At 35.5% G+C, this 13429-nt stretch overlaps 1 protein-coding gene across 2 annotated transcripts in view; it reads left to right on the top strand.

Moving 5' to 3' along the window:
* PDHX (pyruvate dehydrogenase complex component X) overlaps nt 1–13429 on the top strand; it is a 90390-nt gene that overhangs the window by 59643 nt on the left and 17318 nt on the right. For both annotated transcript variants that reach the window (XM_084520395.1, XM_084520394.1), the window contains 3 exons: nt 1047–1147; nt 8300–8508; nt 10449–10547. In XM_084520395.1, the coding sequence (XP_084376521.1) occupies nt 1047–1147; nt 8300–8508; nt 10449–10547 (409 nt within the window). The remainder of the gene's footprint in view (nt 1–1046; nt 1148–8299; nt 8509–10448; nt 10548–13429) is intronic.

Raw genomic sequence — 13429 nt, 5'->3', positions numbered from 1 at the left:
AATTTTAAGTGTATCATATACCAAAATACAGGTTGTAACCTGCACAACTTTTTTTTCTTTCTGATGCTTAAGAATCAGTAGCAGAAAGAATTAAGTGCTTAGATAATATTGTTGCAGCAGTTCTGGTACTGGGGAGATATTCACGTCTGTACATGTTAGACTTGCACATATTGACCCCATTTTTCAGTGCTCTATGAGGAGAAGTATAATATTTTGTTGGAGACCAAAGCATTCAACTACCTCAAAGTTCTTCAGGGTAATTTCAGTTTTAATGTAGGCCATCTGGTCAGTATTGGTGTGTTGAAGGATTCCAGACCCATTGTAATTTTATCATGTGCCCGCAGTTATAGGTATACTTGAAAAGCAGGGGAAGGGTAGACTTCAAAATTATTCTACTTGGATTTCTGTAATGTTGCAAAAGCAGATTCTAATATTTGCGCATATTTTTATTTCACAAAGTAAAAGCATTTCTATTAGACCTCTTTTGATTGTATGAGATTGAGGAAGCAAGCCTGCAGATAAGCTTGCCAAAAGGATTCAAGTTCCTGAGATTTCTAACTGAAAATCTTTGATAGTATAGGTACAAACTAGGGAACTGTAATACTTAGTTACACATATTGCTGACTAAGACCAATCTTAATAATTACTGGTTTAAACATCTTAGGCTTATGGCTAGCAATGAAAATGGAAGGCTGGGGATTATATTTGTGCCAGTGCTACTGATTGATGGTCTCGTGCAAATAAATTTAATTTTGTGTGTATGTACTTCCTTTTGGAAAGCTTACTATAAACAATGCTATTTGGAATTTAATGAATATGTTAATGTTCTGCTGCTGCAGTTTCTGTCTCTGAATGTTAGTGTTCATATTTGGAATTGAAAGATACAATATATCATGATAAACCATGATGGGGAATCTGCTAGCTATAGAATGTATTGAAGGATGTAAAGTGCCTTTATTGTATGTTTAAGTGTCTGTCTTCCATGGTTAAATAGTTCTGAAAGAAAGTTTAGTCTAAGTATTCTTAAGTTCTGTTATATTTTGCAGGTGAAACAGTGAATGCTGGAGATGCACTGTGTGAAATTGAAACAGACAAAGCGGTGGTTACCATGGAATCGAGTGATGATGGCGTATTGGCAAAAATACTGGTAGGGATTCTGTCTGAGTAGGATGTTACAATCTCTCTTGAGACTGTTGTTTAGCATAATGCCTCAAAAACTAGTTTAGACAGATAGCTTTCAGTCTGCTCAGCTCTTAGTATAATGTACTTATTTGCATTCCCAGTGAGAAATAATTGCTCTATTTATATCAGTATGTATACCAAACCACTCGTATTTGTAATTTCTAGACATATTTAGAGAGAGATTTTCAGTTAATCCAACTGAGTTGTATTAATTTATCTTTTGTTCCTTATGAGTCACACCTATGAAATATTGCAGTTTTTCTCTTTCTCAGAGAAAAAAGTGACAGTCACTTGGAATATGTAGTTTTGGGTGGTGCTTTAACCAACAATACGATAGCGATCTTCTGTTGTTCCTGTGTGTGAAATTATTAATAAAGTTGTAACATATGCTTTCTTGCAAACCACACGTTGTTTTATAAGCATCATTTGCATGGTGCTTATAGTCTAGTCTCTACTTCATTCTAAATGGATACCATGGAGAAATTATAGGCTTCATTCCTTACGCTCAAAAGAATCCAACCATGTGGTTTGTTTGAGAGGACCACAATTTTTCTCCCTTTTCCGTTTCTTATGCGTTTCTTTCCCAAACTGCTTACTACTTGAAGATTTCAAAACTCTCTCATTTTCATGCTGGTGGGAGTATAGTAGATGTTTTTCCCCTCCATTCACAATAACTAAACGTTAACAGTGAATTTGAAGAGTTTTGAATAAGAACTTTGGAGAAATTGTTTTGTCATGTATGTGCAATAGATAATGAAACCCTTTATAGAAACATCTAGTTCAAAGTGGTGGTGTTGGGAAAGAAGGGAGTGAACAAACATGTAGAGATGGAGAAGTAAAATGCAAGAAGATGAGTGGCATTTTGATGTTATTTGGGTTCCTATAAACAGTTTTGGTTATCTGTTGCCACTGAAGATAAATTTCCAGAGTAAGGGTGCTGAGCAGAGTTACTTAAGAGTTGGCTGTGATTGGGAAGGATCTTGGTTGCTTGAGCTTAGCAACGTAGATTTGCTTTGACTGCAAAATCAAAAAATCCAAGTATTTGATTGCACCCACACTAAGGGAATAAACTGCTTGAATTGAAGAACAGTGTTACTACAGGAATAAATAATTCTCCTTCTTTGAAACAGATTTAGGACTGACCTTGGATTTTCAATGCCAATGGCATATGAATATTTTTCCTGTTTTTTTTTTTTTTTAAATGTTTTTGTTTTGCAAGTAGGCATCTAAAGACCAGAGATCTTGTGCTGCTTCAGTGAGGTAAAAGCAAAGACTCAAGTATAGACAGGGACTTGAAGTTTGAGTTCAGTGGCTTAATCACAGTATCATCCTTCCTTTTCTATCAATTTCTTAAAATCATACAAAGTGTAAGACCAATTTTCTTAGGTACTGTCCTGAAGATGAAAAATAACGATTGCAGTAGTTCTCTCCAATGCCATTTTCTAAGACTAGGTCTGTGAAAGATGGCTCCTGCTCTGAAACAATAGCTTAATTAACGTGGCAGAAGATAACCTTTCCATATGCTTGGTGTCAGCTAAACAGTGTTACTCTGGTAACTGCCCTACAATTGATGAGAACTGGGATTGCGCTCTGAAAGAGAACACTGCTGATGACAAATTTTGATAGTAGATAAAACATAATTTGGTCAGGGAGGTCTCATTTAGGGAATATCTAATCAAGAGATGGGGTTGTGGAGCTATATAGGCATACTGCTTCTAGTTGTAATCTAGCTACTTAGAAAATTACAGAAAGGGTGTAGCTACAACTAGTTCCTAGAGCCAACAGCGTGCAAGACAAAATTCTACCCTGCCCACAGTGAGACTTGTTTGTGCTGCTATTACAAAAGCTAGTTGGGTTGGTATGTTACATTGCCTGTTGCTGTTGTACGAAAATGCAGTTGTAGCAGAATGTATTTGCGTAGCTACTCTTTGCAAAAAGGGGCGAGTACTTGCCTTCATGGGAGAATTTGAGAAGTGATGGTCCGTTTAGCATCTTCCTTTTTTGTATGAGCATTCTTTGCAAAAGTGAATGCATCAAAATAGGTGGGAGGTGTTTTAGGAGGAGAAGTGATCTAGGATGGAATGCAGCTGCAAGTTAAGCTTGTCAGGGTTTATAAGAAATTATTATTAGCGTTGCATTTTCTACAAAAAAACTTGCATTTTGATCAGTAGTTTATATAAATAGCAAGTTTGTAAACCTTTTCCTTCTTGTAATTTACATTGCTAAATAGTTATTTTCCCCAGATCCTTTTTTTTTTTTTTTTTTTTTGTAGCACCTTGATAAAACTCTTGCTGTTGCATTCAACTGCATATCAACACATCTAGTAATTTTCAGAGAATCCATTCTGGTATTCCAGAACAAAATTTCACAGCAGACACTTCTGAAAGCATGGGGATTTTTTTTTTGGTCTTCATATTGTTATTTTCGTAACTGGTAGATGAGTAATGCTTTCACTATTTTTAATTCTTTCGTCTTCAGTTTTGAATGCTTCTGAAAATTATTGTGCAACCTCTTCTTTTTTTTTTTTTTTTCTTTAATAGGAAGTATCTATTCTGCATTTAGAGATACTGCTTTGTGAGATCATGTGAAGAGGAGGCATGGGGATTCTCTGTGTTAAAATTCTTAAAGTATGCTTGCCCAAGAGGTGTAAAGGATAGGATAGACTCCAGTGCTCACTTGCAAGCATCTTTAAAAGTGGTTCGTGATGACTACAGATAGCATTAGTATTTCAGAAACTGGGTTTTTCCTGTTCCCTGCATTCCAAAACCATCCCAGATTCCAAAATTTCCTTATGTATATTTTGCTGTTGTGGTGCCTTTTTATATCAATCAAAACCAGACTCTCTAGCAACATTCAACAGTGGCAACAGTTAGATTCTCTAGCAATGGCATTCAACCTTAGCCAAGACATTTCACGCCATCCAGTAACAATCATACACTGGAAGCTGAGTCTGAGAAGGAGATGTCTCAAGGGGGATAATAGCTGTAATGCCTTTCAGATTAAGGGAAGAGAGGCAGCTTTATTGGAGTAGCATGAACAGATTATTATGCCAAATAAATTTTTAATGGGTTAATACTCCATTTTGGAATCTGGAAACGACGGGCTTAAATATTGTAATACAGAATAGATATTAAACTTGATTCCAGTCTCCTGAAAAGTACTGGATGAAACTGATGTTTTGGGGAACTGGAATAATAGGGGAGCAATAGGATGTGATTTTCCTTTATTTTTCTAATTTATTTTTTTTAGCTCAAGTACAGTTCTTAATAGTCTTTTTGCAGTATCCTGCAATATACTGGATGTTCAGTAGATCTCTGTGCAAAATTTTTGGCATTAAGCTCAGGTTTGTGGATGGGGAGATGATTTCATATTGAAAAGGCTATCCTTTCAAAGCCCATCTCAGAAGTTTCATGTGATGTAGCTGATGGGGAATTAAGAACAAGTATAATGCATTTCAGCGGTCAAATCAGTTGAAGTTTATTCATTTCCTAAAAGAAACGAGGCAACGGTTTTAAATTGTTTGATTCCAGCTACAGTTCTGCACTATGTTAACTGAGTGGAAAACTTGAGTCAAATAAATGCAAACTAGCACTGTGGTTTTTTACCTTTAAAGAGGTAAGGTTAATTACATTAAAGGAATTCAGGTTTCTCTAACCCCTTTTTTATGACTATATGCTACAAGTATGTATGATATAAGAAAGAGCAGGCTAAGAATAAAATAGGTCCATACACATACATTCCTTTTCTCTCTGAATCTGTCTTTTAATGATCACATCTGATTTGGTATAAAATGCACTAAAAACTTAAATGAGTGAATGAAAATTTTAGAAGGGTAATTTCAGAAAGGTGATTATTCTTTCAGTAGTGTTAGTTCTTAGATTAACTGTGACTTTTTTTGCCTAAAATACTTAGTTCAATTTGGACTGAAAACAGGGGATGAATGATTGTTTTAAAGAACTGTATTTAAAATCCATTACAATTTTCTCATTCGTGACCTAAATGAGAATTGCTATGAACAGAAACTACTACATATAAAACTTCCACTGTGGTCAGCCAGCATGAGTTCTGTCCACCTTACCTGCCACTGTGCTGCAGTTGTACTTGCTCAGAGGAAAATTTAATTGCATAGAGGAGTAACCTCCAGCTTTTTCTCCCTGGCATGGCTCAGCTGTGCTTTGCTGATTTGTCAGCTAAGCTAGGATTTTTTAGAATCTTCTGGGTTATGCTTACATGTAGAGCAATAGAAATATTGTGAAACTACTTATTTTAGCTCTTTCTAAATCTGAGATTCCAGGGTTCATTGAGGCTTATGCAAAGGGGTCTTCTGGTATTGTGGATTTTGGAAATACAGAAGATGTGATTAAAAAATCCAGGAGATGAAAAGTTAACCGATACAACTCTTGTCTCTCTGTTCTGAGCTGCAAAAGCTGTATGCGTGTATTCTTATTTTTTGAAAATATGTTTAAACACACGTGTTTTTAAAAATATAAACTGTGCGTTCATCTGTGTTGGAAACTTGTACTAGAAATGAAGGAATGCTGGAGTTTTCACAGCTGTTTATCTTGAGGAGTAATGAATATGAGAAAAAAGCACAATAGGCTCACTATGAAGACTGTTGGTGGGTTTGAATGTTCATGCAATGCTGGTCTATAAACAAACTCTGACTAGTAGAATTGTTATATTACTGAATGGTCAACCATTCCTGTTGGATTTCTGCATGTGCACTCATAGCTCCATTAAAGCACTCCTAGACCAAAATTGCAATGAAGAATTAACACCACAAGCATATCCTAGTGCTTACTGGTCTGTTCAGGTACAATACGTGGACTGCTTCTTAAAATGGAGCTGTTCTTTATTGTACATGCATGCCTTTGCAAAGGAATGAAAACATGCAAAAAAAAAAAAATTTATTTTGAAAAAAAAAAAAAAAAAAAAAACACTGCTGCTACATATTAGCATGGGAACTATTTTGAACTTGTGGGACATTTGTGTTGTCATTGGTATGAGTCTTGTATTCAGCATCAAACATCTGATTACTATTCTGACAAATGGAGGTTTTTAAATGCCTTGTTCAGTGCTAAATAAGATAATGCTGTAAAATGATTAGAGTGAATAATTTCAGGTTTGTTTTTTTGTTTGTTTATAGCATAGGGTTTTTTTGTTTTATCCTTTTTTCTTGTGTTTTCAGTGGCTATGTTAGGTAGGTCATGTTTGCATCTGCTTCAAGCTGCTGTTTTATTTGGTTATGAGTGGTAGTAATACTGCAAGCTTATCCAGTTATACAAATATGCTTGTCAACGGACCTTTCTGTTATAGGGTCTTTCAGCTTTACACTAAGCAGTTTGTGAGTTTTGCTTGGCACTCTGTTATTCCCAGGTACTTTAAACTCACCACAAAAAAAAAAAAACAAAAAAACACCATGGTAAAATCTGGAGCACTTCAGACGTTTTTCTCAAATAAAGCTTTTCAGAGTATTAATGGAGAAACGTGCATCAAGAGATCAGACAAGAAATAGTGATTTGTCTTAGATTTTTTTTTTCCTCATGTAATGAATACACTTTTAAAAAGAAGTATTACACCAAAATTTATGTAGTGTTCCTGGGGGAAGACAAAGTGGACTGACAAAGCTGTAAATGTGAAATGTTTTATGAGAATATACTCAGAACAGACTGGCTTTGCTGTTCATTTTTACATCTAGTGTTGGCCCTTCTAGGGAGGGGGACAGGTAATCCAGTGAAATCTGATGTGTTCTGACAGAGGAGGTAAGTGTGCCGACAACCGTGTTCCCTGAATAATAATGTTCTAGTATCTGCATCTGCCTAGTACACTTTTTACAGTTTTACAGCATTCTACTTAGCGTTTAGGTGTCTACAAAACTTGATGAAACTAATAAGAACAATATTACACTCAGTGCTGTGTGTATCTATTTATTTTGTGTCTGGTTTTTAGTTTGGACTTTTCAAACATTTGACAGTGATTTGCATTTTCTTGGTCAAAATGTCAGCAGTGCAGATAGATGTGTACTAACTCTGTCTGAGGCAAATGTTTGTGCAATATGGCTTTATGTAGAGCTTTATTGTGTTTCTGTTGTTTGGAAATTAACTCTGTTTGGGCTTGGTACAGTGTAAGTTATATGTGGCTACCTGTGGTCCCAAGAGCTATTTTAACTTATGGCATGATGCCCTGGAAACATTACTGCTTTTGAGGATCTAACGAGTTCTGCTTCTGCAACCATTTCAAAGACCATAAGACTATCCTATTGTGAAGCCCTTCATTAGGTTAAGTCAATGTTGTTTGTTTTTTTTGTTTGTTTGTTTTTAAAGTCCATGCTTTTATCTCCCAAAGCATCATAAAAGCTATTTTGATTGTGGTACAGAAATGTCTTTTAATTTTGAGAGGAACATCTCGAACAGATTGGCCTTATCTGGTCTAATTACATTATGTTCTTTCTGTAAGATTTCTGTTCAGATGTTATCTGAAATAGTGAGTTGTATATCACATGTGCTGGCGTATTCTTTGGGACACACTTGTTATTTGACACCAGTTATGTTAAAATAGACAAATTTTAGCAGTGGATGATAGCATGAAGCAAGTGTTACCTTTTTCAAAAATAAGTTGTTGTTATGGGGTTGGGGCTTCTGTTTTTTAACTTCTGAATTTACAAAGTTGTGTTTTTAAAAAGTGCCATTACTAGTTACAGTGTGGATATCTCAAAGTATCTTGCTGTACATAACTAGCAAAATTTTCAGGCTTTGTTCCCAAAGATTAGGTAGGCATCCACACTCATTTTCAGTAGCTAACAGGGCTTTTTTTTTTTTTTTTTTTTTTCCCAGTGGTACTCTGAGTGTCCTCACTTTAACTTCTGAATGCTAGCTAACTTTAGATGTATGGAACTTTGAGGCATTAATGTAAGTTAATATTTCCCTTTCACCTTAAAATAGCAGCTGTACTTAATTTCTGTCACGAGTCTTCATTATTAATAGTAGAAATAAAATGGGATATATTTTCCTGATGAAGTGTCATTAATATGCCTGAAATTTTTACATCTACCCTTTTTAGTCATGTTAGTCTAGACAATGCAATATATAACTTAATGTTCTCATTGCTTTAAATTTAGGTGGAAGAAGGAAGCAAAAATGTACGCTTGGGCTCGCTAATTGGTCTGCTGGTAGAAGAAGGACAGGACTGGAAGCAGGTTGAAATACCAGCTGATGCTAGTGATCCATCTTCTCTGGCTCCACCAGCAGCTGCACCTACTTCAACTCCTGCAAGTCCTTCAGTTTCAGCCCCTCCTCCTAAACTGGAACATCCACCTGGAAAATTGCAGTGAGTTTCTGTGCTCATTATGAAATGGAACACTTCCTCAGTTAGATCAGTAGAGCTGAACCAAGAAGAGTATTTTTTCCCTTCTTACCTAGTATAAAGCTATTATTTAAGAGAGTGTTTCAGTATGTGTGATGTAATAAAGCTTGCCTTCTCAGAATATTTTTCTGCTTGTACTCCCAAAAAGTCAATTCAAGCAACATATGTTTATTAGAGCAACTTCTGTTAATGTGCTTTTATTCTGATACATAATTGCTTTATGAAGTATTCTAAGATTAGATGAGGAAAAAGTTGTTTTTACATATGATGGATGCTAATGCTTATTATTAGATACTTATCATGAGATGATCAGTTTATCTTTAACTTGCTTTATCTTTTTCCTTAAAAAAAGGAGGCAAACAACAACAAATGGCTCACTCCAAACATGCTAAGTTCTTCCACTTTTTGATATTATGAAAAAGGAATATTATCAGTTTCCTAACAGAATTGTGAAAAACTCAAGATTGTGAGCTTGTGTGCTCTTTGTTAGGTTGTTTTTTTTTGGTTGTTGTTGTTGATTGTTTTTTATATGTTTGGGTATGGTAAGAATTTGCAAACATCTTAGAAGATTAACCCCGAAGTGTTAAGCAGGTAACAGTAATCTATGTATCACAGGTTTGTGTTTCAGGCTGCATGTTAGACATTGCTGCAGATAATCCAAACTGAAGAGTTTTATTCAAACAGCAATTTCACATTAGAGTTTATAAATGACTGTGATGGAGATTTTTGACTAGGTTATGTCGTTATACAAGCAAACAAACAAAATATCAAGTCAACCAAGGGTGTTACTCTCCACTTCGAGTGAATTATGATAACATAAAAGCTGTGAAGTCAGTCTATTAAAGAAAAGAATGGGGAACTCTCATTTTGGCAGCATCTGCTACTGAAACTGTTCTGGTTTGATTTTTTTTTTTTTTTTTCATTTGTTTGGGGTTTTGCACTTTGTTTGCGGATTTTTTTTGTTTGCTTGTTTTTAAACCTCCGTACTTTGCTAATCTTGTTTGCTATGTTCATATTTGATACCATCATTTGAGCTATTCTAATGCAAGTGAAAGACGCATGGAACCAACTGAGTGGTCGTTTGGTCAATGCCCAAATATTACCTGTAGGAGGACAATTATCCATGCACTTGAAAGGATTAAGTTTTGTATTTTTGTCAAATGTGCAACTGTTTCTCTGCAGCTGTTAATTCCAGAGATGCATTAGCATCTTTGGCATCAAATGATCATTTGTGATGTGTTCTTTTGACAAGGACGTATGGACAGTCCTTAAATTTGATGTAGTGCAAACATTCTCATTCAGGAAATAACAAATAGATATGTCTGAGTGTGGGATGAATTCATATTTAGTCTTCCAAAGCAGATACTGAATTATGCAGCTACATCTATATGACTTGCTTTCCCAAAGAGCATCTGCTTCATTAAATCAATACTATAAAATAAAATGAAAGCTAGGGAAAAAATAATGTTAGAATAAGAATTAAACTGCATTAGTAATAGCCAACTAGCCAAACAAATAGTAGAGATGAGCAACCCTTTTGTCCAGGTTCCTGAAACTCATTTTTTATGTTACTACAAGCTAGTCTTAAAGAATGTATTTGGTTCTGCACTGATAATCCTTTCCCGCTATACTGCTGTGGAAGGAAAATTTGAAGATGGGTTTTGCAGTCTTTATTTTGGTCCCTATAAGTCACTGTTGTGCTTTTAAATTCAACCTGGTATTGAAGCTTGGTGAGGGGGAAGAGTCTGTCTTTAGTATTAAGATCACAGCTTTTGCATAGAACTGTTTTCTTCCTCAGCTGTTGCTTGCACGATACAGCATAAATTGTATAATTTCTCTTACAGTAAAGAAGAGAAGTAAACCTTACTGTTTTAAATAGTTAATTTTCCTCCTCATTTCCTTAGGGTTCGCTTAAGTCCTGCGGCTCGCAACATTCTGGAGACACATGGACTAGATCCAAGCAATGTTACACCTTCTGGGCCTCGAGGAATCTTCACTAAAGAGTATGTAGATATTTCAGTAAACATACAACCTCATATTCCTTTATTTCTTCCTTTGAACCCAGAGCAATCTCCATGAAATTGAAAAGTCTATTTTCATAAAAGCCACCTTTTTCTTCTATGTTTTTCTTTGGAGGAGTTGCCTAGTGTAATTTGAAGAACCTGTCAAGCAGATGGGGAGAATAGGTTAGGAGAAGCCTTTAACTTCAAAACAAATAGATTTTTGTTTTTATATTCAATGTGGATTGTATGGTACTGCTGTCACATTAACAGTGGCTATCAGTGCCTTGACAGCAGTGTTCGCTACTGTTGTGAATCTAAACTATTATTCCCTACTAGAGATACAGAACCAAAACGAAACAATAGCGGATTTTTTTTCTTCAGCTCCTATTCTTTGGTGAATTCAGATCTTTTTCTTCTTTCATTGAAGTTAAACTATGAAATCTGTCAGGATTTAATTTGCTCTCCTTTTTGTTAAACTGGGGAGAGCAATGAAATGTATGTATGGTATGAAAGAAATCCCAGAGTTCTGTTTTTTCTCCCATTTGTGTTTTTTTGTTGTTGTTATTTTTCCTATTTTTAGTACAAGGAATGTTTACAGCTCTGGTTTGTTGTGATCAGTGTTCTAGTAGTTTAATATTATTTTGAGTATTCTGTTCTACTGATTAACACTCAACCCTTGGAGGTAGGAGCTTGCGTGTAAAATGGTATTGTGGTAGATTCAGAATGCTTAGCCTTGAAATGATATATTATCCTTGCATTAGTTGTGTGTAAAGCTATCAAAGATAACTTTTTGTAGAAATTCTTGGTTTTGTTCTAAGTGAACATGTTATTTTTGACTGAAGCCATCATTCACCTATGCAGCCCTTGTTAGCTGCTGTAATTTTGTTTCCATGCAAAGCTAGGTTAGTGTAACTGAAATGTACTGGAAAAGCAGACTATGGAAGTTCATTCTGTTTTAAAGCTTTTTCATATAGTCTTTGGTTGAATTGAGTGAAAATAGGGATTTGAATGGATAGAATGTGCTATGTACAGCAACAAATTATCAGATATTTTCTTCATTATGCAATTGTAATGGTATTTTGTGGTGCGTTTGTAGTCTACGGCAGGTGGAAACCCTCTAGGACTTAGAAACACCTAATTAACATTCCCAGTTGTCATGGAGATGTAGCAAAGAGATTTCTGTAACTATGAAAATGTTCTGACTAACAATCTTATTTTTTCAAAACATCTCTTTCATACAAAAGACTTGAGTTTGAAAATACATTTTAAAATGCAGACAGATTTTTTTTAAACCATTCCTTTGAAATGGTATTAGCCTTTCAGGTGCCTCCAGGCTCTGCTATTACACTTGGAAATGAAATGTTTGCAGATTTTTTTTTGTAGAAAGCTTCTACAGACATTCAGGGAAATACTACTTTTGCTAACTTGAGATTCCTGTTAAATACGTGCCATACTTCATAGCTGAGTGACTCATAGTCTTGTTTCTAACTAGAGTAGTGATCAATTCTTCAAGGGATTGTAGCAGGTTCGATTTTCACTGTTAAACACCAAGTTTCCTTGGTTAAACCCAAGACTTTTTAACATTGTTAAAATCCAAGTTTGAGATTACAAGAAGCAAACAAGGATAGTGAGTTATGTAAGAAAGCAAGATTCTTTTCCCCCAACTTTGTATTTTTAGATTTAATGCACTGTAAAATTTAACAGAAATTGGTGATTTCACTTGATAGTTTTCTCTGTCACAATTTGCTCCCTTAGTGGGCTGATAGTTCATTTCCTACAAGTCTTAATTACTATATTCCTTGTTCTGACTGGTTTTGTTCTGGCGTGGTTTATTTTCTTCAAGCAGTGTCTTGTGCTTTCTTCAGAAATATGCTAGAAAATTAATGTATTAACAGAAAGTAAGTCAACTTCTGTTACACCACGTTTCTAGTCATCCGCTCAGACACTGTTTTTGGACACTATGTTAAAATTGTTGATTGTCTCAGACTGCTTCTGCCCTTTCTCATCATGTTTGCTGATGAGGTAGGGATTTGTAAATGCAAACAGTAAAAGGTGGGCATGTTAGTTACCAGCAGTAACTGGTCTTCTGAGGCCATGTTCGTTCCATCTATACCTTCCTACCTGCTGTCACTAAGTTAGGTGTGATTGAGGATTTCAGAGACATTTATTTCGCAGGCATTTATGTTTTCCCCTTGCAAATAAGATATAGGACACTGATGTAGTAATGGGTTTCCAACGAGTGAATGTATTTATAAAGTGCAGACCTGCATTGGTATCTATGCTTCATACAGCTTATCAGCTGTCACTATGGGGGAATGAGTTCCTTGTATAACACTGATGGTGCAGTAGAAGCTGTGTGTAGCATTCTCAGCTCACCTTTTCCCTCTCCCAAGAAATCTATGAAAACAGTAATCAGATGTTCAGGTGAAAGGAGGCTGAGGAAATTTAGCAACAATAACTGCCACCAGGGTATGCTACTGTCAGTATGTGAATCTCATGGTGCCAACGCTGGATCTTCAATGATTATTAGTAGTGTGTGTGAAATGGACAAATTAGAGGATGTAAAGTATATTTTGAGCACAAAACACACAGTTTACTGTGGCTGTTTTTTTCTTTTGGCCAACATGATGAAGTAGAAAGTGTTAGTCTGCACATTTCTGTAGTAGTGGTTAAACTGAAGAGTTGCCTTAATTTGCATTCTTCTAATAATAACAGTAGGGTATAGCATACTGTTGTTTAACAAATGTTCACCAAGCTCTGGTATCTTCTCTGGGCAGATTGCTCTCTTTCATGTTTCTGTACTCCTCTCATGTTTCTTCATTACTATCCTGTATTGATAGGGGGTTTATAAAGTAGCTTGGAAGGGATGGTCACATCTTTCC

The sequence above is a fragment of the Aythya ferina genome, assembly GCF_964211825.1.
Source record: "Aythya ferina genome assembly, chromosome: 5".
NCBI lineage: Eukaryota > Metazoa > Chordata > Aves > Anseriformes > Anatidae > Aythya > Aythya ferina.
The sequence above is the reverse complement of the archived record's forward strand: the minus strand, read 5'-3'. Positions and strand labels throughout refer to the sequence as shown.